This window comes from Thamnophis sirtalis, unplaced genomic scaffold (assembly GCF_051295495.1).
Source record: "Thamnophis sirtalis isolate CommonGarterSnake01/CBP01778 unplaced genomic scaffold, rThaSir2_p1.2 scaffold_8, whole genome shotgun sequence".
Lineage (NCBI taxonomy): Eukaryota > Metazoa > Chordata > Lepidosauria > Squamata > Natricidae > Thamnophis > Thamnophis sirtalis.
Window position 1 is genome coordinate 7,666,199 of NW_028261388.1, and position 26,944 is coordinate 7,693,142.

The 26,944-nt window shown below is 42.3% G+C and overlaps 1 protein-coding gene across 8 annotated transcripts in view; it reads right to left on the minus strand.

Annotated features, from left to right (window-relative positions):
• Window positions 1–26,944, minus strand: part of DLG2 (discs large MAGUK scaffold protein 2) — a 1,057,900-nt gene that overhangs the window by 811,561 nt on the left and 219,395 nt on the right. For all 8 annotated transcript variants that reach the window (XM_087721030.1, XM_087721029.1, XM_087721034.1 and 5 more), the window contains exon 6: window positions 6,348–6,419. In XM_087721030.1, the coding sequence (XP_087577156.1) occupies window positions 6,348–6,419 (72 nt within the window). The remainder of the gene's footprint in view (window positions 1–6,347; window positions 6,420–26,944) is intronic.

Genomic DNA, 26,944 nt, shown 5'->3' on the forward strand with positions numbered 1-26,944 from the left:
AATGCGTGCCGACAAAAGCGCGCCATCAACAAACAACGCGAAAACAACATAATAACCCTAACCCTAACCCTTACCTTAACCCTAATCGCGCTTTTGTGGGCACGGTTTTGTCGGCACTCTTTTGTGGGAGCACTTTCAACATCGCGGTTTTCTCGCCACGGTTTTGTCGGCGCGCTTTTGTCGGGCGCGCATTTGATGGGTCATGGAACAAGAGGGGTCAATTACAGGGAGATGGGGCACCACTGGAAGACTTGAAGGAACAACTTAGAGACACACCTTTATGGAGAAACTTTATTTATGCTGTTGCTAAGAGATGACACCAACTTGATTGGGCAATAATTAATCAATCCGCTCCACAATTACTACTTTGCTTAACACTATGTTGGCTATCCTTGTTGTAGCCCGCTGGCAGCCGCCGGAGCTGGCAGCAGAGTCGGAGAGTGAAGAGGTTGGGGAGGAACATGGGCCAGTCCTGGGGGCTGAGGAAAGCTCAGATAAGGGCTCTGTGTCAGAGGCAGAGAAGGAGTTAAACAGCAGTGAGGCAGAAGAACAGCTGGAGCCTGTTCCCAGTGTGTGCATGCGCAGAGGTGCCAGAAGACAAGAACAACTAAGAAAGCAGGGTCGACTTAGGAGGAAAGCCACACCTTGCAGGTGATTGGCCCCTCCCATAGAAACAAAAGAGGAACGGATGGGGAGGGGGCTTTTGCACGAAATAATTCGTTCATTCGGTCATGTCAAGAGTGGAGAGTTCTGTTTGTGACTATAAGAAACTCTGTGCCAAGTTTGCCTTGCCCTGCGTTTGGAAACTAGTTATCTGGCAGTTCTCCAAATGAGATAAGGTACGTATGGAGAAACATTCCTCTGAAAGACTGTTTGCTAACCTTTGCTGACTGTGAATGAAAGGAATTCACAGTTGTGTAAAGAAAAGAGGTTTTGCAGGGACCAAGACTTTGCTTCTTGCTTTCTAAGGAAGCCTGGATTAGGACAATCCTTTTTTTTTTTTTTTAGGAGTATACCTTTTTTTTAAAAAAAAAAACACTTTTTAAAAGTCAGAAAGGGCAGGAAGCTTGGCAGCTGCCAAATCCACCGGCAACCTAATCCGGAGGGAGGCCATTTTGTATCCTCCAAATATTTTTTTTGCACAACTGTTTTCAGAATCCCCTGTTACTTTCTAAGCTGTCAGAAGTTTGGAAAGTTACTGAGCGAGTCCTACAAGTCCTAAAAGAAATCAGGACGGAACAAGAATGTCATCCAGGGGATATTACTGGTTTTATGCTTACTCGGAGTTAAAAACATTACGGTGATTGACAGCTCGCACTGTTACAACCTTAACAGCCCAGCCTTAATGAAAGCTTGCCTTTTTTATAAGCTTCTTTGCAAGCAATTCCATGTTTTTGACAAGCTGCTGAGATGCAACGATTTGATGGAAGAGCAATAGAGGGCATAATTTGTAGATGCTCACGATCTGCGTAGATTAGCAATATCCTTGGAGGAAAAATGTCCCTTGCTTACAGTGTTGTAGAAACTTGTTATCCACTATTCCTTTTTAAAGAAAAGTTTTTATTTATTTTTAGTTATAAACATTTCATCTTTCCTTAAACAGTGTGTCATCTGGGTACAGATATCTCTGTGCAACAACCATCAAAATTTACATCATTCACATCGATATTAATTCTCTAATCTTAGAATTTTTTTCGACCTAGGATTCCTGAGAGAGTAAAGAATCACACACAGTCCCAAAAAGCCTCCTTTTATTTCAACGGCTGTGAATTATGTTTATTCAGAGCCCATAATGGGTCACGAATAGTTTGTAAAGAGTCCGACAGAAGTCGGCCACAGTCTTTCGGGATAAAGCTGATAACTGTCTCAATTAGCAACAGAAATTTTGGGCTCAGTTGTAGTCATAAGTCGAGGACTACGTGTATGAGCTTCTCCGGGGCCTATAGGTAAAACAGATACTACTCGTAGTAGCTTTCCCTCACCATTACTGCACAGATATCCAGGGTGCAGAGGACAATTTACACTTCCCTGCTGTTTTCAGATACTGGCCTCGCTATGGAATATAATGTTGCCAGGGTTTCCGCAGCAGTGCTTAAAAACTGTTGGATGATAACCTGTGCTATAAATTACATTTAATGAGCATCTAGTTCGCCATAATAGGATGCTTATAATTTGATAGCTGTAGTCTTCTACATGCTAACCTTTACGCTCTCCTACACCCATCCAATCCTCCTGCCCCTTGTTTTAGATTGTTTTAGACTCTTGTTTATTTATAGGTACTTCCTGTTTTAACACATTTTTTGTATCTTACAGTTCAAGAGTGTCAAATTTAAGGCTTGCAGGCTACATCCAGTCCGCGGGGTGCTTAGATCTGACCTGCCCCCCCCCCTAGAAACAGCAAAGGACCGGCCCAGTGTGCCTCTTCCAAAGAAAAGGGAGCCAGGAGGACTGCACGCAGCCACTCCCCGAGCTCTGTTTTCACTGGCAAAGGGTTGCAGGAGGGACCCTGGACACAAGTGATCTGAAGCTGGCCATGCCCCCCCTGGCCCCCTCGAGTTCAAACATAACTCTGATGCTGATACACACACACATACACACACACATCGTAGAACACAAGAACACAGTAAGAAAAAAGAAAAAACTTCCTCCCTTTTCCAGCACCTCAAAGCTACAGGACATGAAATTAATTTTGAAGGAATCAGGTTAATCTCCAAAACTGAACACTTCAACAAGAGAATAATTATGGAAGCTATCGAAATAGAGAAACACCCCCACAACATGAATAAACGTGACGATACCTCCCGCCTACCAGACATCTGGAAACCAGCCCTAGTCAACAAACGAGCCCTACACACCACCCAGGCCGTTACAACACGAAACAACAACAGACACACAGCCAGCACCAATCTACCAATCATGATACAGCCACACATCCAATCGATGCACTTGCTGAAATGGGGCTAGCACTCCACACACCCCCACCAAGGTTTGTAAAGGGGCGGCAGCTCCGATCACGCTTTAAGCCCAAAACACCAGCCTGAAGGTGGCGAGTAAGACCTTGCCGAAACGTTGCCAAGACAATCTCAGTGTTACATGGGAAAAGACCCGAATACAACAAGACCAACACACACACACACACACACACACACACACACAAACACACACAAATCTAGAAGATTTATTCTATAGATTTATAGAAAGACGGCAGCTCCGACCACGCTTTAAGCCCAAAACCCAGGCTGAAGATGGCGAGTGAGACCTCGCCGAAACATTGCCAAGACAATCTCAATCTTACACAGGAAAAGACCCAAATACAACAAGACCAGCATACCTACCCCCGTGAAAATCTACGAAAACATATATATTTTTAGACTCTGATGCATCCTTTCTAGTCTTTAATTGAGTGCCCCCCTCCTCCTTATCCTGGTCTATGACTGTAATAAAAAGTAATTTATTTATCAACCGGCTATTTGATGTATAAAGATATGTTTCCCCAGGCAGCACAAAAACTAGCAAACAAGAAAGCAATGATTTAGGTTAAGCTAAACTAGGATAACTTCCCATTCTGACTCCAGCTGAATCATCTCTATTATAGCAAACCATGCAAAGAATGAACACGGCCCTTGCTGATACCAGTCCAATGAAGCCAGCAGTTCCTAACGTTTAAGCCTCTACGTGGAGCGTCTGAAAAATCAATTTTTGCCCCTCACCGATTTGTAATAAGCAAGTGTGATGAACCGAGGGCTTCTTGTAAAAGGAACAACAGAGGTCTGATCACAGGAAACAACCAAAACACAGAGGAAAATTCAATAGCACCGCCATCTCTTAAAAGAGGACATTGCTCTCACCTCACCTCTGTTTCTTCAAATATATAAAAGTATTCAGGTAAACATTTTTTTTTAAAAAAAATCACCCTTGGTATCAAAAATAATATCCAGAGCAGTATCCTACAACATCAAAATGCTCTATCCTACGGCATAAAAAAAAACGCTGGTTATATGGGACGTGATGGCATCAGGGCTTTTGGGCGGGGCCAGCCGCTGGTCAGAACTACCAGTTTGCCTGAACTGGTCTGAACCGGCAGCAGCCTACCACTGAATGTCGCTTAAGTAGTGGTTTGCTTGGACTTGTATTTTGGTTCTTGTAACATACCCATGTAATCGCCATTTGTGGCCTACTCTGCTGGATTCTCTCTATCAAAATCAATGGGGAAGCCAGCAGGAATTCGAAAGTCATGGTTACATGAAGTCTTCGCTTAATAACTCATGTGATGGTCAGAAGTCACGATTACATGAGTTATTTTCTACTCCACCGTGCAGACAATGAAAGTACATAGGTTTGGCTAATCATTTGTCAATAAACTTTTTTTTGCCGGTATCATTTGCACGTTTCAACATTAGCCGCACATTTCCTGATTCTTATAATAATCTCAGCAATGCTATCAAGTTGTAATCATGTTCACTTGTTAGTTATTTCTAGTTTTTCTTCTTCTTAATATTTCTGATCAGTTTGTACTGCAATATTGTGAGTTTCATACCAATCTATACCAACATTTTAAAAGCTTCTCTGTAAATCCTTTATTAAGATCAAAGATTTTGGGAGAGAAGGCCAGCCAGGGAGAATTTATTAGTATAAGTATATAAAATAGTACAATACTAATGTCTTTATGTAACATGTCTTATTTTAGCTGAGCTAAACTACACAACTATCACATGGTTGGAGTGCAAATATTGTCTTTCAGAGATGGTTCCCAAACTTTTTAAACATTAGATCAGTCACACAAAAATATGGAGGTGTAAGTGTATTTATCTAATTTCACAGGATTGTTCCTGTGTTTATACCTATCCAAATTGCTCTATTTTCATCATAAAATGGTAAAATAGTGGTTTAGAAACCCTGAACAATTCTGGAACTTTAAAAAAAAAATCACCAACCCATTTCCTGCATATAATATTTTGGTCATGGAAATAAATCAGACAACTTTACAATAGACTGTTTTAGAAATCAAAATTTATACACCTCCAATTTGGCCCTTTGAAACTTCCTACTTTGGACCAGAGGTTCAACTGCTTCACACTAATCAAGTAACCAAAATTCAAACTTCAGCTTTTCAGAACACATTTTTAAGTGGGTTGCACAGCATATTGACATATCGGTGATAATACTTCAACCAACTCTTATTTGTGTTAACAGAGCCATAAATCACACTCAACTAAATAAGACATTAAATGCACTGCATGCACAAATTTGCAGCTGCAGCCTGAGATTGGAAATGGGCCATCTGAACTACACATAAACAAAAATATAGAGAATCACAAGAGGAAAAAAGCTATTCTTTCCCTGTGAACTTATGCTAGCCATCACCAGCAAAACATTTACAGGTTTTATTCCAATTCTATTCTGGTAGTCCTTGTTTAACAACCACTTTCTTGGTGACTATTCAACTATACAATGTCACCAGAAGTGGGCATCACATATTGTAACAATCGGTTCACCCAGAACCAAAAAATGTGAGTGTGTGCATGCTATGTGCATGCATGCGTGCCGCATCGAAAAACCAGTGATTATATATGATGTGATAGTGCCAGGGTGGGTGGGTGAGGCCAGCCGCTGGTCGGAACTACCGGTTCGTCTGAACCGGTTCGAACCGCCAAAAACCCACCACTGAATGTTGCTGAAGTATAAGTATAATCTTTATTATTATTGTACTTAAATACAACGAAATTGGAAGTAGCAGTTTGCTTGGACTTGTATTTTGGTCCTTGTAACATACCCACGTAATCACCATTTGTTGCCTACTCTGCTGGATTCCTTCTATCAAAATCAATGGGGAAGCCAGCAGGAAGTCGAAAATCTTCGCTTAATAACTCATGTGATGGTCGGACGTCACGGTTACATGAGGTCTTCACTTAATAATTCACATGGTCCTTGCTTAATGACAGCAACCAGGGCTGCCAGAATTGCTGTCATTAAGTGGCATGGTCCTATGGTGTTTTTTTTTTCCAATTTACAACTGTGCCGCTTAAAGACAGAGCTTCCGATTCATGTTGTTAAACAAGAACTGCCAGTAGTGACAACTAGCAAACTAATATTCTGCAGATCGCACGCTTACAAAGAGTTAGGAAAACTCACAGCCATAGCAAAATTGCTAAAGCTAAATTACAGACGGGATCTATGCAGATCGGTGTGGGTCAGGCCCCCTCCATTGGGGGTGGGGAGGCTTCTTTGAGAGGATTTTTTAAATTTTATTTTATTGCTAGGCCCTTGTGTCTATTTCTAGCATAGGCCCGTTTCCATCTTTCAAATCATCACACCAGAGAAAAATGAAATGAAATGTTCTCACTTACAGAATGTTGAATAGGCAGCCATCCAGGCGATTCGACTGAACATTTGTGGGCAGGACATCGTGTGTGACTTTGCTGCAAACAAATAAAAGACAAGCTTGTGTAAAATTTTCTATGCACTCTAAGAATGACTTACCTCAGGGGTGTCAAACTCGATTTCATTGAGGGCCGCATCAGGGTTGTGTTTGACCTCAAAGAGGCTGGGGTGGGCGTGGCCAGCTTGACCTCACTCATATCAGGGACGCCTGTAGTGGCCCGAGCGCTCTGCCAGAGAAAGCAGACTCCCGAGCTCCGTTTTTGGCTGCAACGGCCTCCTGCAACCCTCTGCCAGTGAAAATGGAGCTTGGGAGAGCCGCATGCAGCCCTCCTGAACTCTGTTTTCACTGGCAGAGGCACCGTGGGCCGGTCGTCCACTGTTTCCAGGGCGGCCCAGATCTAAGACCTCCGTGAGCCAGATCCTGCCCAGGGGCCTTGAGTTTGTTACCCCTTACTTACATCCTGTCAATGCTCAACATTGTCATTGTGAGAGAAGGAGGGGGAGTGCATTCCACACATAATACTGTCGACTGAAGTCAGATCTCAGATTACTACAGCAGGCTTGGGAGGGGTACATCTCATTGGGGAAATGTGATTTATGACACAGGCTGAGGGGAGGGGAGGAACAGGGTTAAAGTTCAGCTATAACTCAAACAAAGCTTAGACTTGACTGCGAAAAGATCTTGCCTAGGATGATGCTCCTAATAAATGGCTGGTTTTGTATTGAAACTTGATTCGATACTCATGAATCAATTAGGGCATTTTTAGGAAACCTTACAGATCCATTCATTTAATGACTGTTCGAAATTACAATGGCACTGAAAAAAATGTCTTATGGCTGTTTTTCACCTGTACTGCAGCATCCCCATAGTCATATGATCAAAATTCATGTTTGGTAACTGGTTCATCTTTATCACAATTGCACTCTCCCGGAGTCATGCGATCGTCTTTTGTGACCTTCTGACAAGCGACGTCAACAAGGACTTTGCAAAAGGGGTTCCTAACTTAGCAACTGCAGTGATTTACTCAACAATGGTGGCAAGAAAGGTCGTAAAATGGGGCAAAACTCACTCCACTACTGTTCTTGTTTAGCAACAGAAATTTTCACCGCCGTGGTTAAGTGAGTCACTGCAGTTGTTACATTAGTAACACGGTTGTTAAGTGAACCTGGCTTCCCCGTTGACTTTGCTTATTCGAAGGTCGCAAAAGGGACCCAGGGACACTGCAACGGTCATTAGCACAAGTCAGTTGCCAAGCAATTGAAGTTTGACCAAGTGACCATGGGGAATGTGGCAAGAGTCGTAAGTGTGGAAAACCATCGTAGGTTTTTCAGTGACTTTGAATGGTCACTAAATGAACGGTTGTAAGTCGAGGACTACCTGTACTCCATTTAAACAAAACTTTGCTAGTAAGGGGAAATCAGGAGCTTGTGTGATGGGAGGAGCTCAAGAATGTCATTAGATAACCAACAACCATTTCTAGGACTTTTCAACATATCTGAGACTATTCTGGTTCAGTGCTGTCTATTCAGACTGGAAACGGCTTTTGATTATCTATCAAAATAACAGAATAACAGAGTTGGAAGGGACCGTGTAGGTCATCTAGTCCAACCCCCCCTTCCCAAGCAGGAGACCCTACACCATTTCTGGCCGATGGCTGTCCAGTCTCTTCTTGAAAGCTTCCAAGGATGAAGCTCCCACAACTTCTGAAGGCAAGTTGTTCATTAGTTGATTGATTTAGAAAAGTTCTCCTTACTTCCAGGTTGAATCTCTCCTTGTTCAGTTTCCATCCATTATTCCTTGTCTGCCCCCACCCCGCCCCAAATCTATCAGTTTAGGATGTCTATGAAGATTCGCAATCATCCAAGTCATGGTTGTCCCAGAAGTGATTTTGAAAAAAAGGCAATTGGCCTTTCTTGGAGGGGGGGGGGGGGTTGTTTTTGTTTTTTGCTTGAAGACATTTCATTTTTTCATCCCAGAAGCTGAAGAACTGAAGAAGCTTCTTGGACAGGAAGTGAAACCTCTTCAAGGTGAAAAGAAACCAAGAAAATCCAGTTGTCTTTTGGAAAACCACCTTGGGACTTTCAGGTTAGGATGTCACCTGGTGGCAGCTTCTCTATATGATAACCCTAGTTTAGAAGTGTCCTCTGCTAAGGTCAAGAAATACCACATTTTGTTTTGTTTTGTTTTAATCAATGTGCACCACTTCATCCTTGTTTACCTGGAACAGCACATAGCAGTTAGACTTATATACCGCTTCATAGGGCTTTCAGCCCTCTCTAAGCGGTTTACAGAGTCAGCATATCGCCCCCACAGTCTGGGTCCTCATTTCACCCACCTCGGAAGGATGGAAGGCTGAGTCAACCTTGAGCTGGTGAGATTAGAACCGCTGAACTGCAGATAACAGTCAGCTGAAGTGGCCTGCAGTACTGCACCCTAACCACTGCGCCACCTTGGCTCCACATGCCCCTTTGAAGCCCATCCTCCCCAGTTTGGCAGGATCCTTTTAGTCATTTACTTTATCGACAGGAGCAATTTGGTATCCTCGCCAAACACAACCATCTCACCGTTAATTCTAACTCCAGATCATTTATCAACAAATTAAAATGCACCAACCCCGCTATGTGTATCTCATCTCTTTTCAGAATTATCCCTTTTGTCTGTTCTCTCTGTTTTCTATTTTTTTAGCCCGTCGCCAATCCTTGAGAGCATCTTGCCCCCTTATCTCACAGCAGCTGAGTTGCCCAAAGGCTTTTGATGAGAGATTTTATCAAAGACTTTTCAAACTCTCCATGCATAGAATATCTATCGGGATCGTTCTTGCTCAAAGAAAAGTCCCAGATGCCAAAACACGGGAGCCTCCAAGTAGCCGTATCCAAATTCAGCCTAGAAATCACATCGCTATCCTGCCTGTTAAGATTGCTGCTGATGAAGTGCCCGAAAGCTTTGCCAAGCTACTGATATTACAGGTAGTCCTTGAGTTATGACCACACTTGACCCCAAATTTTCTGTGGCTAAGCGAGTGAACTTTGCCCCATTTTACAACCTTCCTTGCCCCGGTTGTTAAGTGAATCACTGCAGTTAGAATAGAATAGAATTCTCTATGGGCCAAGTGTGATTGGACACACAAGGAATTTGTCCTTGGTGCATATGCTCTCAGAGTACATAAAAAGACAAGATACATTCGCCAAGAGTCATAAGGTACAATGCTTAATGATAGTCATAAGGTACAAATAAGCAATCAGGAAACAATCAATATCCATATAAATAGAGTGGAATATAGAATAGAATTTAATTCTAGAGTAGAATAGAACAGGAGATAATAGAAAATGGAATGGAATAGAGGAGAGATAGAAGAGGAGAAGAGAGGAGAGAAGAGGAATAGAATGAAATGGAATGGAATAGAATAGAATAGAAAATATAATGGAATGGAATAGAAAAGAAAAGCATAAAGCATAAAGCATAAAGCATAAAGCATAAAGCATAAAGCATAAAGCATAAAGCATAAAGCATAAAGCATAAAGCATAAAGCATAAAGCATAAAGCATAAAGCATAAAGCATAAAGCATAAAGCATAAAGCATAAAGCATAAAGCATAGAATGGAATGGAATAGAATAGAAAAGAATATAGAATAGGATAAGATAGGATAGGATAGGATAGGATAGGACAGGACAGGATAGGATAGGGTAGGGTAGGGTAGGGTAGGGTAGGGTAGGATAGGATAGGATAGGATAGGAATTCTTTATTGGACAAGTGTGATTGGACACACAAGGAATTTGTCCGGTGCACATGCTCTCGGTGTGCATAAAAAGACAAGATACATTCATCAAGAACCATAAGGTACAACACAGTGATAGTCACAGGGTACAAATAAGCAATCAGGAAACAATCAATATAAATCAGAAGGATGCAAGCAGCAAAATTACAGTCCTACAGTCATAAGTGGGAGGAGATGGGTGATAGGAACGATGAGAAGACTAATAGTAATAATAATGCTGCCTTAGGAATAGTTTGACAGTGTTGAGGGAATTATTTGTTTAGCAGAGTGATGGCGTTCGGGAAAAAAATGTTCTTGTGTCTAGTTGTCTTGGTGTGCAGTGCTCTATAACGTCGTTTTGAGGGTAGGAATTGAAACAATTGATGTCCAGGATGCGAGGGATCTGTAGATATTTTCACAGCCCTTTTTGACTCGTGCAGTGTGCAGGTCCTCAATGGAAGGCAGGTTGGCCGTAATTGTTTTTTCTGTAGTTAATTAGTAATACAGCTGTTAAGTGAATCTGGCTTCCCCGTGAACTTGGCTTATCAGAAGGTCGCAAAAGTGGATCAAATAATGCCGGGACACTGCAACCGTCACAACTATGAGTCAGTTGTCAAGCGTCTGAATTTTGATGACGGAGGTTGTAGCAGTCGTAAAGGTGAAAAACGGTCAAAAGTCACTTTTTTCAGTGTCGTTGCAACTTTGAGCAGTCACTAAATGAACTGTTGTTAAGTTGAGGACTACCTGTAGTCCCGGATTCTCCTTTTCAATATAAGACACACGTGTGCAAAGCCATGCCATAGAACCGTGATGGCGCCTGGCACACACAGCCTTGCCTTTTCTGGTGTGCGTGCATGTGTGACAATTGTCTGTACTTCGTGTGCGTGGCAGTGCCGAAACCTGGTGTACTCAGCTGATTGTCAGGTGTGCATGTGGGCCAGAACCTGGACATTAGGCTTTTTCTGGCGCGTGATCCCTTCGCGTACCCAACAGGAGCGAAAACCAGCCTGTGCATGCACGGCAACTAGCTGATCGTCAGGCGCGCATGCACGCTAGAACCCGGAGGTTTGGCTTTTCTGGAGTGTGACCGTGATGACCACCTGCGCGCATGATGTTTTTGCGCAAGCTTTTTGGCATTTGGTGCCGTAGAGATCCAAACCCTTACCACTCTCTGTAAAGCCACCAAGACCTGGCTGTTCTGGCAGGCCTGGCGCTGTTGATCAATATCCAGCCCCACTTAGACAGAATGGATGATGTGTAATTTTAATAATTGTATCTTTTATCTTAAATTTTTAAATGGTTTTTTTTTTAATCTTGCCTGTAAGCCGCCCAGAGTCCCAAGGGAGCGGGCGGCATACAAATTTTATTAAATTGAAATTGAAATTGCCATCGCTGCCATAAAAATATAATAACAGGGAAAATACTGTCTCCATTTGAAGTTTTATTCTGTGTTATCCCTGCAGCTCATTAGAGTGGGATCAGTGAGGTTTAGGTTTATTGGACTTCCATGCCGCCCTTCTCCCAAAGGACTCAGGGCGGCGTACAACACAAAAACACACATTACAAAAGTTAAAAGGAAGATTAAATAGAATATCCAAAAAACCCAATAGACATTTACAATGAGATTTAGAAATTAAATTAAAATTAACCATTAAAATTAATAATTTATTTTATTCAGGCCAGGCCGGCTAGCTGGAAAAGCAAACTTTTTAGGGTGCGCCGGAAGGACCGGAGGTCAGGGATTATACGAAGCTCCCAGGGCAGCTCATTCCAGAGGGAAGGCGCTCCCACAGAGAAGGCTCTCCCCCTGGGGGTCGCCAGCCGACACTGCCTGGCCGACGGCACCCCAAGGAGGCCAACTCTGTGGGATCGCCCTGGACGGTGGGAGACTACCGGTGGCAGTAGGTGGCCTCGCAGGTATCCTGGGCCTAAGCCATGGAGCGCTTTAAAGGTCATAATTAACACCTTGAATCGCACGCAGAAAACAACCGGCCACCAGTGCAAGCCGCCTAAAAGGGGTGTAACATGGCAGCACCTAGGTACCCACATGACAACCCGCATGGCCGCATTCTGGACCAGCTGAAGCCTCGGGATGCTCTTCAAGGGCAGCCCCATGTAGAGAGTGTTACAGTAGTCCAGGCGAGAAAGGACGAGGGCGTGAGTGACTGTGCACAGGGCATCCCGATCCAGGAAGGGGCGCAACTGGTGTATAAGGCAAACCTAAGTAAGCATCTAAAAGAATGAAACATAATTTAATATCCAGCTTCCTGTTGATAGAACACATTTCTACACTATAAAGGACAACACGAACATTTTCCTTGCTGTTCATTGCAACCTAATTGTATTTATCTGAAGACAATGAACCAGCTGAAATTAATAAAATCACAGGCAATTCCATAATTGAATTGTGAAAGCTCAAGATGATTGAGCTCTGTTTTCTAATTACGCCATAAACAACCCTGGGTGATCAAAGAGATAGGAAATTAATATTCGACACCAAGGCTGGGCTCCAACTTCTGGTGTTTAGCAGGAAGATCTTTGATGCAACATGGAGGGCAAATAATAGATCTGAATTTATCGCGAGACCCCAAGAGGCTTAGCCTTAGCTTCTCGTTCTCAATTAGCACCAATGTTAATTACACGCCAGCAAGTCGAGTTCGACCTCTAATGACACACGCTCCCCATTGTATTACTGCCTAAATTATATTGTTGAGATAAAGAGAGCATGGTAGTAAACAGGAATATTTTATGTAGGATTGGAAATGTGTCCGCTGTGATTTCCAGTTCACAGATCTTGGCATCCTAACTCTCTACTTTCCCAGCTTGAAATATGACCTTTACGAAAGGATGCCGAATGGTCTTAAATTCTGTGTTTCTTTCACTTGGTAGAAAAATGTCCACGATTGAAGAACTACAAACATATCTTCAAATATCGACTATAATAGTCCTCAACCACCAAAGTCAATGGGGGAAGCTGGTTTTGTTTAAGGACCGTGTGTTCCACTTAACACCTGCAGTGATGCACTTAATAACGGTGGCAAAAAAAGGATTACAAAATTGGGCATCACTCAGCGAACCAATATCTTGCTTAGCAACAGATATTCTGGTGTCAGCTCTGGACGTAAGCTGAGGACTACCTATAATAAAAGAGACATCGTACAGGTAGTGGTGTTAGTTGCGGAGTCGTGTCCGACCCATCGCAACCCCATGGACAACGTTCCTCCAGACCTTCCTGTCCTTTACCATTCTCTGTCGTCCCCTTCTTCTTTTGCCCTCCATCATTCCCAGCATGAGGCTCTTCTCCAGAGAGTCCATATAGGTAGTCCTTGATTTACGGCTGTATCTCAGATATGGTGGGAAAGTCCTAGAAATACTTGGACTCTGCTGATTATCTAATGACATATCTTGAGCTCCTGCCTTCACACAACCTCCTGATTTCCTCTCGCTAGCAAAAATGTTGTTTAAATGGAGTACAGGTAGTCCTTGACCTACGACCATTCATTTAGCGACTGTTTGAAGTTACGACACTGAAAAAAGTGACTAATGACAGTTTTCACAACCATTTCAGCATCCGCACCACAGGTGGTATTTAACGGTTCATCCCGGTTCGCGCAAAGCAGTAGTGGCGGTGGCGGGAGGCTCCGCCCACCCACCCAGACATCATCACAGATGATCTGCGCATGCGCAGAAGCACCCTGCGGACACGCCCCCCAGTTCCAAACCAATAGCGAAGATGATAGCATTTCATGCCTGATCCGCATGGACACTTGATCAAATTTTGAACACCTGGCAAGTGACTCATATTTATAATGTGTGATCACTGTGTCCCGGGATCCTGTGATCATTTTTTGCGACCTTCTGATAAGAAAAATCAGTAGGGAAATCAGATTCATCTTTTCATCTCAAAATAATGCAACGGGACACCAGTTTTCATGCTTTTTGTGGGACCAGAACTAACATGGAGACGGCACACTTTTTCAGTACAACACGTGAAGAAACAACTTGTTGAAAAGCAACCTTTCAGACAATGAACGCTCCAAGTAATGTTGAATAGGGTTGGCTCTTGCTTTCTACATTTTGCATCTTAACCTCTAAAGTTTCTTAAAGTAAGACACGAGCAAAGGCCACTGGGCTCTCAAAAGGCGGTTCTGAACATGAGGTTCTGGAAAATGTCTGTAATTTCACTCAAGATATTACGTGGAGATTCTCAGTCATCCAGGTGACGGTTGTCTCAAAAGGTTCCACCACAAATGCGTGAACGACAAAAGCGCACCTGACTAAACCGCGGTGACTAAACCGCGCCGACTAAACCGCGCCGACAAAACCGCGCCGACAAAATCGTGCCGACGAATGAGCGCTGAAGCGCGCCGACAACAGCGCGCCGACAGAAGCGCGCTGTAACCTAACCCTAAACCTAACCCTAAACCTAACCCTAAACCTAACCCTAAACCTAACCCTAAACCTAACCCTAAACCTAACCCTAAACCTAACCCTAAACCTAACCCTAAACCTAACCCTAAACCTAACCCTAAACCTAACCCTAAACCTAACCCTAAACCTTACCTTAACTTAAATCGCGCTTCTGTCGGCGCACTGTTGTCGGCACGCTGTTGTCGGCGCGCTGTTGTCGGCGCGCTTTTGACATCACGGTTTTAGCGCCGCAGTTTTGTCGGCACGCTTTTGACGTTCGCGCTTTTGTCGGGTCACGGTCTCAAAAGTGCTTTTTCCGTCCAGTTGCCTTTTGAAAAAGCACTTTTGAGACATTATGTGGAGGAATTGTCAATTTCTTAAAGGGCAGAGATGAGGACATTGGAATAAGCCGCTTAGCTGCAATGTGACAGAAATCATGGGGATTAGGAAGGCTGCATTAGAATAAAATAGAATAGAATAGAATAGCAGGTAGAATAGAATAGAATAGAATAGAGCAGAACAGCAGGTAGAATATAATAGAACAGAACAGAATAGAACAGAAAAGCATATAGAATAGAATAGAATAGAATAGAATAGAATAGCAGGTAGAATAGAATAGAATAGAGCAGAACAGCAGGTAGAATATAATAGAACAGAACAGAATAGAACAGAAAAGCATATAGAATAGAATAGAATAGAATAGAATAGAATAGAATAGAATAGAATAGAATAGCAGGTAGAATAGAATAGAATAGAGCAGAACAGCAGGTAGAATATAATAAAACAAAACAGAATAGAACAGAAAAGCATATAGAATAGAATAGAATAGAATAGAATAGAATAGAATTTAATAGCCGGTAGAATAGAATAGAACAGCAGGTAGAATAGAATAGAAGAGAAGAGACGAGAACAGAATAGAACAGAACAGAACAGCAGGTAGAATATAATAGAACAGAACAGAATAGAACAGAACAGAAAAGCATGTAGAATAGAATAGAATAGAACAGAACAGAACAGAACAGCAGGTAGAATATAATAGAACAGAACACAATAGAACAGAATAGAACAGAAAAGCATGTAGAATAGAATAGAATAGAATAGAATTTATTGGCAATTGTGATTGAACAATCAAGGATTTTGTCTACAGTGCATAAGCTCTCATTGTACATCCAAACAACAAAGTGATAAATCATAGATCATAAATCATAAGACACAATCATAAATCGTGATGCAAACAACAATTGATAAATCACAATTGATAAATCACTAATAGGAGAAGGTAGTAGGAAAGATGAGAGGTGAGAAAGATGAGAAGATGAGATTATCCAATTATTATCCAATGCTGAGAAGATTATCCAATCTGTTATCCAATAGATTCCTCCTTACGATCTTACAGGTGAATAATTTCACCAGCAACTGAATACTTCTTACTTGCACATGGCACAACACTACATAGGTATTAGCTTCATAGCTATTATAGTAGTCCTCAATTTACAACCATACATTTAGTGACCATTCGAAGTTATTATGGCACTGAAAAAAAGGGACTTATGGTCACACTTATGACCATTACAGCATCCCCATGGTCAAGTGATCAAAATTCAGATGCTTGGCAACTGATTCATAGTTATGATGGCTGCAGTGTCCTGTGGTCATATGATCCCCTTTTGCGACCTTCTGACAAGCAAAGTCAATGGGGAAGCCAGATTCATTTAACAGCGGGGTGGGTTCCTGCCACTTCTATAGAAGAGGTTCCACAAACCTACAGTACCGTTTAGAACCGGTTCCACCTTCCTTCCCCTGCCCGTCCAGATATCATCAAGATGAAGAACGAGAGGAGGAATTCTGGGAGTTGAAGTCCACAAGTCTTAAAGCTGTCAAGTTTGAACACCCCTGGGGTTTCTTCCTAAAGAGTTAGGGGTGCAAGGGTCTTGTAACTTGACAGCTTTAAGACTTGCGTTCTTCAAATGCCAGTGTTTCTGAGCCAACATTTTGGTTGCTAAACAAGAGCGTTGTTAAGTGAGTTTCACCACATTTTACAAGTTGGCCATGCCCACCCAGTCACATGACTGCCAAGCCACTCCCACTCAGTCACATGGCTGGCAAGCCACTCCCACAAAGCAGGCCACACCTATAGAAGAGGTTCTAAAAAATGTTGAAACCCACCACTGCTTAACAGCCACGTTGTTAACTTAACAACTGCAGTGCTAAACAATTTTGGAAAGAAAGACCATACAATGGGACAAAACTCACTTAACAACTGTCTTTTCTTAATAACATAAATGTTGGGCTCAGTTGTGGTAGTAAGACGAGGACTACCTGTAATCCAATAATTGTCAGGGCTACAAATAGCATCCAAAAGTAAATCAGAGTCCAAGGCAAAATATTGCTCAAAGTTCCAATTGATTAAGAGAGCCATGTTGGCGCATCTGGGAAAACCCGAATCTGGAAGCTTCTCCGTTTTCCCCACCCAGTTGAAAGTTTAAGATCTTGCCCCCATACCCACAAATCCATCACATGGTCCAATCTTCCACTGCCACGCTGGCAGTTCCACCCATCCAGTTCTGGACAGGTGCAGAGGTGCAGAGACAAAGAATGACCTTGGCTTTCTGGAAAGAATGTTGTTATGGCTACATAGCATCTAACTCCATACAATTTCCCCTCCCATTTTCCCACAATAGGAAATGCATAGTAGAAGAATAGATAGTGTGGCAGGCCAAAGACCCAAAAGAAAAGATGGCTGCAGGCCTGACAATTATCTAGCCTTGTATTCCATCCCAATGAATTGATTGTACTTGCGCCACTAAGCTTAACCGAGTTTCTTTATTCTCTCTTACTTCTGACCTGTATTTGGAGCCATGGTGGAAAGCTGCGAATCATGCCATTAAAAGAAATAAATAACCATGAAACTGAAATCTGCAAAATCCCACAGGCAACAGAGCCCCGAGAAGCATTTCCCCCATTACGCTATTTAATTCTGCACTTTACAGAAAAATCCTACCTCTCTATAAAGCATATTTCTACAATTTGCCAGGCCCTATTCATAATCCCATTATGGCTTCAACGGTACAGCTTTTCTGTAACTCCATATATAGATTTCTGTAGTGATCTTAAAATATAATATTTGTTATGTGCTTATCCAATATTGCCATTGATATTTCCTTCTCCACGGGAAATAGGTTTGCCTAAAAGATGACTCGGCTCAGTTCACAACTATTTAAACTCAAGAGTTGTTTCCTTAAATTAGCCATCCCTTGGATCTCATCCAAGCGTGTGGACTTCAACTCCCAGATTTCCTTAGCCAGTGCTGCCGAACTGAAGAATTCTGGGATTTAAAGTCCACACAATGGAGGTAAAGCAAAATTGTAGTTTAAAATATAGTTAACCCTTGATTATTTTACCTAGAATAATAGAGTTAGAAGGGACTGTGGAGGTCTTCTAATCCAACCCCCTGCTCAAGCAGGAGACCTTATATCATTTCTGACAAATTGTTGCCCAGTCTCTTCTTGAAAGCCTCCAGTAACGGAGCACCCACAGCTTCTGAAAGCAACTTCTGTTCCACTGGTTGATTGTTCTCACTGTTAGGAAATTTCTCCTTAGTTCTAGCTTCCTCTACTTGGTTAGTGTAGGAAGTTATCACCCAGCCCTCTCCCAGAAAAATGAAATATCCTAGGAAATATTGAAAAGGCAGAATATTTCTCTGGATGTGAAAAGAAAGAAACATGTTTTAAAAGACAGGATAGCTGCCTGTAGCTTCCTGCCCATCCCCACTTTGTCAATGGGCCTTTAAGAAGGCCAAGCTAGTCCACTTTACATAATAAATACTTCTCCACTTCAGCTGCAGGGAGGATGGGATTAAAGCATGATAATATTGCCCCCAACTCACCACATGGCATCTGAGAACTCAACCAAACCTGGATTCAAAACACAGCCTAGAGAGTTGCCTCTGCATGGCCCCATGGGAATCTGACAACCAATAAGAATATATTTCTTACACAGGAACAGGAAACAGAGAGGTGGGACTGAACAGGTTATAAAAAGCCTAGCAAGCCCCTCCCTCAGCCCTTCTCTTCTCCTCCACCAGCATTGAAGCATGTGATCAGCTTTTCAGTTCAGGGCTCAATCCATGTGGCCTATGTCCACCAATAAACCATATTTCCAAGCAGCCTCCATGTCTCCAGTGTCCTTTTCCCCACTTGGAGCTGAACCCAGAAGGACATTTCTTTCATCATTAATTTCCAACTATTGTTTCTTTTTGTGTCTTTTGGTGGTTTGGAAAATAGTCTCTTGTCTTTGTAGGAGCCCCTCAAACATGATACTTCTATCATGTCATCCCTAGTCTTTCTTTTCACTAGACCAGATATATGGTCTTCCACTTTATAATACCACTTTATAATGCCACACCTGAAATACTGCATTCAGTTTTAGTTGCCATGATGTAAAAAAGATGTGGAGACTCTAGAAAGTGTGCAGAGAAGAGCAACAAAGAGGGGACTGGAGGCTAAAACATATGATGAACAGTTGCAGGAACTGGGTAGGTCTAGTTTAATAGAAAGAAGGACCAGGGGAGACATGATAGCAGTCTTCCAATATCTCAGGGGTTGCCACAAAGAAGAGGGAGTCAAGCTATTCTCCAAAGCACCTGAGGGTAGAACAAGAAGCAATGGGTGGAAACTAATCAAGGAGAGAAGCAACCTAGAACTAAGAAGAAATTTCCTGACAGTCAGAACAATTAATCAGTGAAACAGCTTGCCTCCAGAAGTTGTGAATGCTCCAACACTGGAAGTTCTTAATAAGATGTTGGATAACTGTTTGCCTTAAGTGGTGTAGGTTTTCCTGCCTAAGCAGGGGGTTGGGCTAGAAGACCTCCAAGGTCCCTTCCAGCTCTGTTATTCTATTCTATATCCAATTCCTGTAACCATTCTTTGTAATTTTTCTTTTCCTTATACTGCACCTTTTTCTTCTGTCCTGACGAGCATTTATGTGAGATAGGAAAATCTTAGTTTTGGGCAATTGTTTTGAATATACATTCTGTCATTTAAAACTCAGACTGCTGGGTAGTCTAATATATTCAGGATACTATTTATTATCCTGAACAGAAATTTTGGATTTTAGGTGGAAGATTAAGAATGTATGTATGTATGTGTGTGTGTGTGTATGTATATACGTACGTACGTACGTACGTACATACGTACATACATACATACATACATACATACATACATACATACATATATATATATATATATATATATATATATATATATATATATATTTAAAGTCACAACCCCTGGTATGCCCAAATATGAGAGGAAGTTCACCGCTTCCATTCTCTGTCCATCGGCTCGTCATAAGAGACCATCCAGACAGAAACCCAATATTTTTACTGTTGCCTTTGTTACAACACACACACACACACACACACACACACACACACACACACACATATATATACATACACACACACACACACATACATACATTCTTAATCTTCCATATATATATATATCAGCTTTATTTATTTATTTATCCCTTTATTTATTTATCAGCACAAATACACACACACACACACACACACACATATACTGGACATTTCTTTTTCATGCCTTTCATAGCTATACAGGCAGTCCCCAACGTTCAACAACAATTGCACCCAAACCTCTGTTGCCAAGGGAGACAGTCGTTAAGTGAGTTTCGCCCCATTTTACAACATTTCTTGTCACAGTTGTTAAGTGAACCACTGCCTTCATTATTTGCCTTAATTATCCATGGGGTCACCCTTGCTTCAGAACTTAGATTTCAATACCTTCTTTTTTTCTCCAAAATATCTTTTTGACATGGATGCTACTTTGAGTGACTTATTAATGCCTTCTCTAACGCCTTCTTCACCCTGTTATTCTAACATTTTCTGACAAAAAAAAGGATTAAAAAAAAAACCAACCTCCCTCCTCAGCCCAGTGAGGCAATAATCTTTTTTTTTTTTTACAAAAGTCCCAATTTTTCCTAAAATGCCCTAGAATAATGCAACAATCAAGGCATATATAGGAGGAAATTGGTAGCTAAGTGGAGAGAACTAATTGCCACGCGTAGCTCTAAGCCTCTTCAAGAAAACCCAATGGCGTGGATTTCTTTTGAATCCATTCATCATTTCTTTCATTCATTTCTTGCCTTCGGGGTTTTTTTCATTCATTTCCCAAATAAATGCACAGTCTCCGTTACCTCAGAAAAGCGCCGAGAAACATAGCTAAACCAGGTTCTGCCTCATGCATGTTGATGGAATAGCTGTTTTTGAACTTTCTCTCCAAACAGAAGCTGCATTTCTGAGAATGTTCCTCAGGGATTTAGGATCCTTGTAATTATTTAATCATGAATTGGCCAAAGGGCCTTGAAGAAAATGTCTTATTCTACTGCACAAACATTTTGTTGTGGCCGGCCAGAGGTGGGTTCCTACCAGTTCGCACCTATTCGGTAGAACCGGTTCGTCAAATCTACCGAACCGGTTAGAAGAGGTTCCACCAGTGGACCTGGAAAGCAGGCCACACCTACAGAAGAGGTTCCAAATTTTTTTGAAACCCACCACTGGTCCTTGGATATGATTATTCTACACTATCATGCTCATATTCATAAAACTCAGTGCCTCTGTGAAAGGTAAGGATGACTACTGCGTTTGTGGTGCAATCAGAACGTTGCGTGTGTTGAAGTTGTTTTAACGCAAACCAAAGATGCCTTTTAAAAAACAAGTTTACCTCATATTCTTATGCTGTGTGTGAGGTAATTTAAGGTGGTTCTGACAAGTGTCGTCAGCATCTTCGTATCTGCTCACATGGGTGGCAAGCCACTCCCATCCGGTCACATGGGCAGCGAGCCACTCCCACAAAGGAGGCCACACCCACAGAGTAGGTTCGAACAATTTTTGAAACCCACCACTGTGGCCGGCCAACGGAACTGGCAGCAGATTCGGACAGTGAGGAGGTTGGGGAGGAACATTGGCCAGTCCTGGAGACTGGGGAAGGCTCTGATGAGGGCTCTGTGTCGGAGGCAGCAATAGCAATAGCAATAGCAGTAGACTTATATACCGCTTCATAGGCCTTTCAGGCCTCTCTAAGCGGTTTACAGAGAGTCAGCATATTGCCCCCAACAATCTGGGTCCTCATTTTACCCACCTCGGAAGGATGGAAGGCTGAGTCAACCCTGAGCCGGTGAGATTTGAACCGCTGACCTGCTGATCTAGCAGTAGCCTGCAGTGCTGCATTTAACCACTGCGCCACCTTGGCTCCAGAGAGGGGGCCACGGCTGTCTGACAGTTATCAGCTGCCTCCGGAGTCTGAAATCAGTGAGGCAGAAGAACAGCTGGAGCCTATTCCCAGCGTGCTCATGCACAGAGTTGCCAGGAGAAAGGAACAACTAAAGAACAGGGGTCGACTTGGGAGTAAGGCCACAGGTGGACAGTGAATGACCCCTCCCAGAGGAAATAAAAGAGGAGCGAAAGGGGAGTGGAGTTTGCAGGAGACAATTAATTCGCTTAATTGGTTCCTGACTCTCCGAGACTCCTTGCCAAGTTTTGCAGAGATCGGCCTGGCAGCTCTCCAAGCCAAATAAGGTCTGTGACTGTATATCCTCCCTTGAAAGACTTTGCTGGATGTGAATGAGCAAAATTCACAGTCAATTAATAAAAGGGGGTTTTGTCGGGACAAGGAGTTTGCTTCATGCTCTCGGGAAGCCTCAGTCAGAACACATTTCTCCAGCAAGACATGCTGATTTCCTAGCCAGCGTAGAATCAGAGCCCTGGTCTACGGTAGCCAGAAATGGAAAGAAGCGGGTTTTTTTTAACACCTTCCGCCCTCCCAAAAAATAACACATTTTATTAAAAAGCACAAGCTTTCTAAATAGATCTAACCATTCCTTCTGCCCCTCAGTCAGAATTCTTTAAAAAAAAAAATACTTTGCCACATCCTTTGGCTGAATGTAACAAGAAAGCAGAGGGAAAAAAATGCTTGGCATACCACATCTAAAAATGCCAGGCACCATCTGCAGGAGATTAAAAGGGACATCATCGGCTACATTTTCACACGAGAAATCTGTGGTGTTGCAATCTTGTAGAAACACAGACTCTTTTAAAGAAGAAATCGCAAAACCACTTGTCTGAAATGTATTAGGTTTCCAGCCTGAGCAGGGGGTTGTGCTAGAAGACCTCTAGTGTCCCTTCCAACTCTTGTTATTCTGTTATCATGGCAAATTGTAAGCCTGCATTTTTTTTTTCCTTGAGGGAAGACAGGGTTTGGCAATTCACATATAGGCTATTGTTGTTTTCATGCACAGAATGCAAATCTTTACAATTTATATTGTTTTATTTATTTCCTAGTAGGATTTGATTGCTTAATATTAACCTATGACGATCACTAAGTGTTGTATCTTATGATTCTTTATGATGTATTTTATTTTTCTTTCTATTCTATTCCATTCCATTCCATTATATTCCATTCCATATTTTCTATTCTGTTATGTTACACTCTCTTCTCTTCTCTTCTCTTCCATTCCATTCCATCTTTTCTATTCCATTCCATCTATTCTATTCTATTCTATTCTATTCTATTCCATTCTGTATTTTCTCTTCTCTTCCATTCCATTCCATATTTTTTATTCTATTCTATTCCGTTCCATATTTTCTTTTCTATTCTATTCCATTCCATATTTTTATTCTATTCTATTTCATTCCGTATTTTCTATTCTATTCCATTCCATATCTTCTATTCCATTCCATTTCATATTTTCTATTCTATTCCATTCCATATTTTCTATTCTATTCTATTCCATTCCATATTTTCTTTTCTATTCTATTCCATTCCATTCCATATTTTCTATTCTATTCTATTTTATTCTATTCCATTCCATTCCATATTTTTTATTCTATTCTATTTCATTCTGTATTTTCTATTCTATTCCATTCCATATTTTCTATTCCATTCTATTCCATTCCATTCCATATCTTCTATTCTATTCTATTCCATTTCATATTTTCTATTCCATTCCATATTTTCTATTCTATTCTATTCTATTACATTCCATATTTTCTTTTCTATTCTATTCTATTCCATTCCATACCATATTTTCGATTCCATTCCATTCCATATTTTGTATTCTATCCTATTTTATTCTACTTTCAACCATTTGTTCAGTGACCATTCAAAGTTACAACAGTACTGAAAAACGTGACTTATGACCAGTTTTCAAACTGATGTGATCATGGGATCAAAATTTGGGTGCCTCGCAATTGGCATGTATTTATGACAGTTCCAATGTCCCGGGGTCACATGAGCACTGTTTGAAATCTTCCCAGCTGGCTTCCAACATGCGAAGTCCTTGGGGAAAGCCATGTTCAGTTAGTGACCACATGATTCACTTAACAGCTGCAATGATTCTGTGGGAAGAAATATCCATCTGGTTCAATTCCAAGCCAGGAGGAAGACCACATGGAGTTGAGAGTGAGGGGTATTTACACTTTCTCTTGGGCTTTGCGCTTAAGCTTCCTGTTCCTGTGCAAGAACATGTGTTTTATTGGTTGTTGTCAGACTCCTGTGGGACCTTGTAGGGGTCATGTTTGTCTGAGCTAAGTTTGGTTGAAGTTTGGTTGATGCAATGAAGGGGCTTGTTGGGCAATTCCTATTGTGGCTGAGGGCTAATCCTATCTTTGTTCAGACCTTCCTGCAGAGAATTTGCTTATGAATAGAGCAAGCTATCTCTTTATTTCTTAAGTGCTGATGTCTGCTGTGGGCTATTAAGGAAAGTGGGGGCTGCTTTCTCCCTCTAAAAAAACATGTTCCTCATTTTCTCATCCAGAGAAATATAATATTCTGCCTTTTGTAATATTTCTCAAAAAAAAATCATTCTTCTAGGTGCTGATTTTCTACCATTCGTTTATCAACCGTTGGAAAAATAGTCATAAAATGAGGCTAAAGTCACTTAACCACTGTCTTCCTTATCAATGGAAATTTTGGGGTTGTAAAACAAGGACTACCTGTGTGATAATAATCTGTATGACAGTCCTGCATACCCTTGGTTCGAGGCTCCAGGTTGGGGAATAATTTTGCCTTCCTGAAATACCCCCCCCCCTGTCTCATTAAATCCCCAAAAAAGAATTCAGAGGGGATATTCAGACAGATGTTGTTGTGGTCCACCAGCGGCCTGCGGAGCTGGCAGTAAAGTTGGACAGCGAGGAGGTTGGGGAGGAACATGGGCCAGTCCTGGAGTCTGGGGAAGGCTCGGATGAGGGCTCTGGATTAGAGGCAGAGAGGGGGCTAAGACCATGTGGTAGTTATGTGCTGTCTCCAGAGCCTCTGGCGTCTAACATCAGTGAGGCAGAAGAACAGTGGGGGCCTGTTCCCAGTATGCGCATGCGCAGGGTTGCCAGGAAGCAAGAACAATTTAAAAAACAGGGTGGATTTGGGAGTAAGGCTTGGAGATGATTGGCCCCTCCCATAAGACATAAAAGAGGAGCGAACCCAGTGGTGGGATTCAGCCAGTTCGCACCTATTCGGGACAACCTTAACTTTCTAAGCAGTTCGGAGAACCGGTTGTTGGAAGAAATCTCCTTTTGTTTTTTCCCACTTTACAGGGCTAATCCTGTAAGGAAGGCAGGAAGGGAACATTCTGGTGTTGCTTCTAGCCTAATATCTATTGGCCTGCTTATAGAAACTGACTCTCCGGTTAACCCTGATTACATTGTAACAGCTAAGGCGAAGCGCCAATCAAAGTGAGTGATGTTGAGTTGGCCACACCCACCCAGTCACATGACCACCGAGCCCCACCTACCCAGATGGTCATTAGGGCAGAGAACCGGTTGTTAAATTATTTGAATCCCACCACTGAGCGAATGGGACGTGAGCCTTTGCAGGAAGCAATTAGTTCATCTGGTCAGTTGAAGCTCTGAGAAGTTCTGTTTGACTCTGCGCTAAGTTTGGCCTTGCAAAACGAATTGGCAATTAGGTCTCTGGCAGTATTTCGAGGGGGATAAGACGGGTGTTTATCGACATTCTCCTGAAAAACTGTGGCAACTCCAGCAGACATCTGTCGGAATCTTCGCAGACGGCTTGTGAAGGCTTGCGGGCTGTGAATGACCACAACTCCCAGCTGTATAAATAAAAGAGGGTTTTTGGGACTAAGATTTATGCTTTCTCGGGAAGCCTAGGTCAGAACAGACGTGTGTGGAATTAGGGATCGTCAAAACAGCGGGGAAACGCCCTACCAAAATCCCTGCAAACCAAAACATACCACTTCAAACACGAAAGAACTTTTTGTTTAAAAAAAAACCTCTTAGAAATATGGAAGGGGCTCCCTTGTGCCCCGTGAGAAGGAAATGAAATTTAAACAAAGCACAAAGCCTCTTTTGCAGGCTAAGAAAATTTCTGAGCGGCAGCAAACGATAGCTTCCTGCATATTTCATTATATCGCTCCTGCTTTACCGAGCGACATCTAACGCTGGGTATTAATTTTGTATTCCTGATGGTAAATGCATGATCCTTAATTTGCAAGATTAAAATAGCTAAGGATTCGAGGCACATCAAAACTCAGAAATTTCCCTTAGGAAATGATCTTTATGTCCCTTAGGGGAGGGGGACATCGCAATAACGGTCTTCTAGCAGAGACATCGCCTTGCCAACAGAAGTGCGTATAGTCAAGGCGATGGTTTTCCCAGTTGCAATGGATGGCTGTGAAATTTGGACCATAAGGAAGGCTGAGCACCAAAGAATGGAGGCCTTTGAACTCTGGTGCTGGAGAAGACTCCTGCGAGTCCCTTGGACTGCAAGGTGATCCAACTGGTGAGTCCTAGAGGAGATCAACCCTGACTGCTCTTTAGAAGGCCAGATCCTGAAGAGGAGACTCAAATACTTTGGCCACCTAATGAGAAGGAAGGACTCCCTGGAGAAGAGCCTCATGCTGGGAAAGATGGAAGGCAAAAGAAGAAGGGGACAGCAGAGAATGTGGAGGGTGGATGGAGTCACCAAAGTAGTCGGCGTGAGCTTAAATGGACTCTGGGGGATGGGAGAGGACAGGAAGGCCTGGAGGAACGTTGTCCATTGGATCGTGATGGGTCAGACACGGCTTCGCAACTAATAACAACAAACCAAGAACATTCCCATCAACTTTGTCAGTGGCCACTCCTTTCTAGTACTGATGATGTTACCTTGTTGGGTAAAGTACTAGAAGGCCTGGAGGAACGTTGTCCATTGGGTCATGATGGATCAGACACGACTTCGCAACTAATAACAACAAACCAAGAACATTCCCATCATACTTTGGCCACCTAATGAGAAGGAAGGACTCACTGGAGAAGAGCCTCATGCTGGGAATGATTGAGGGCAAGAGAAGAAGGGGAGGCAGAGAATGAGGTGGTTGGATG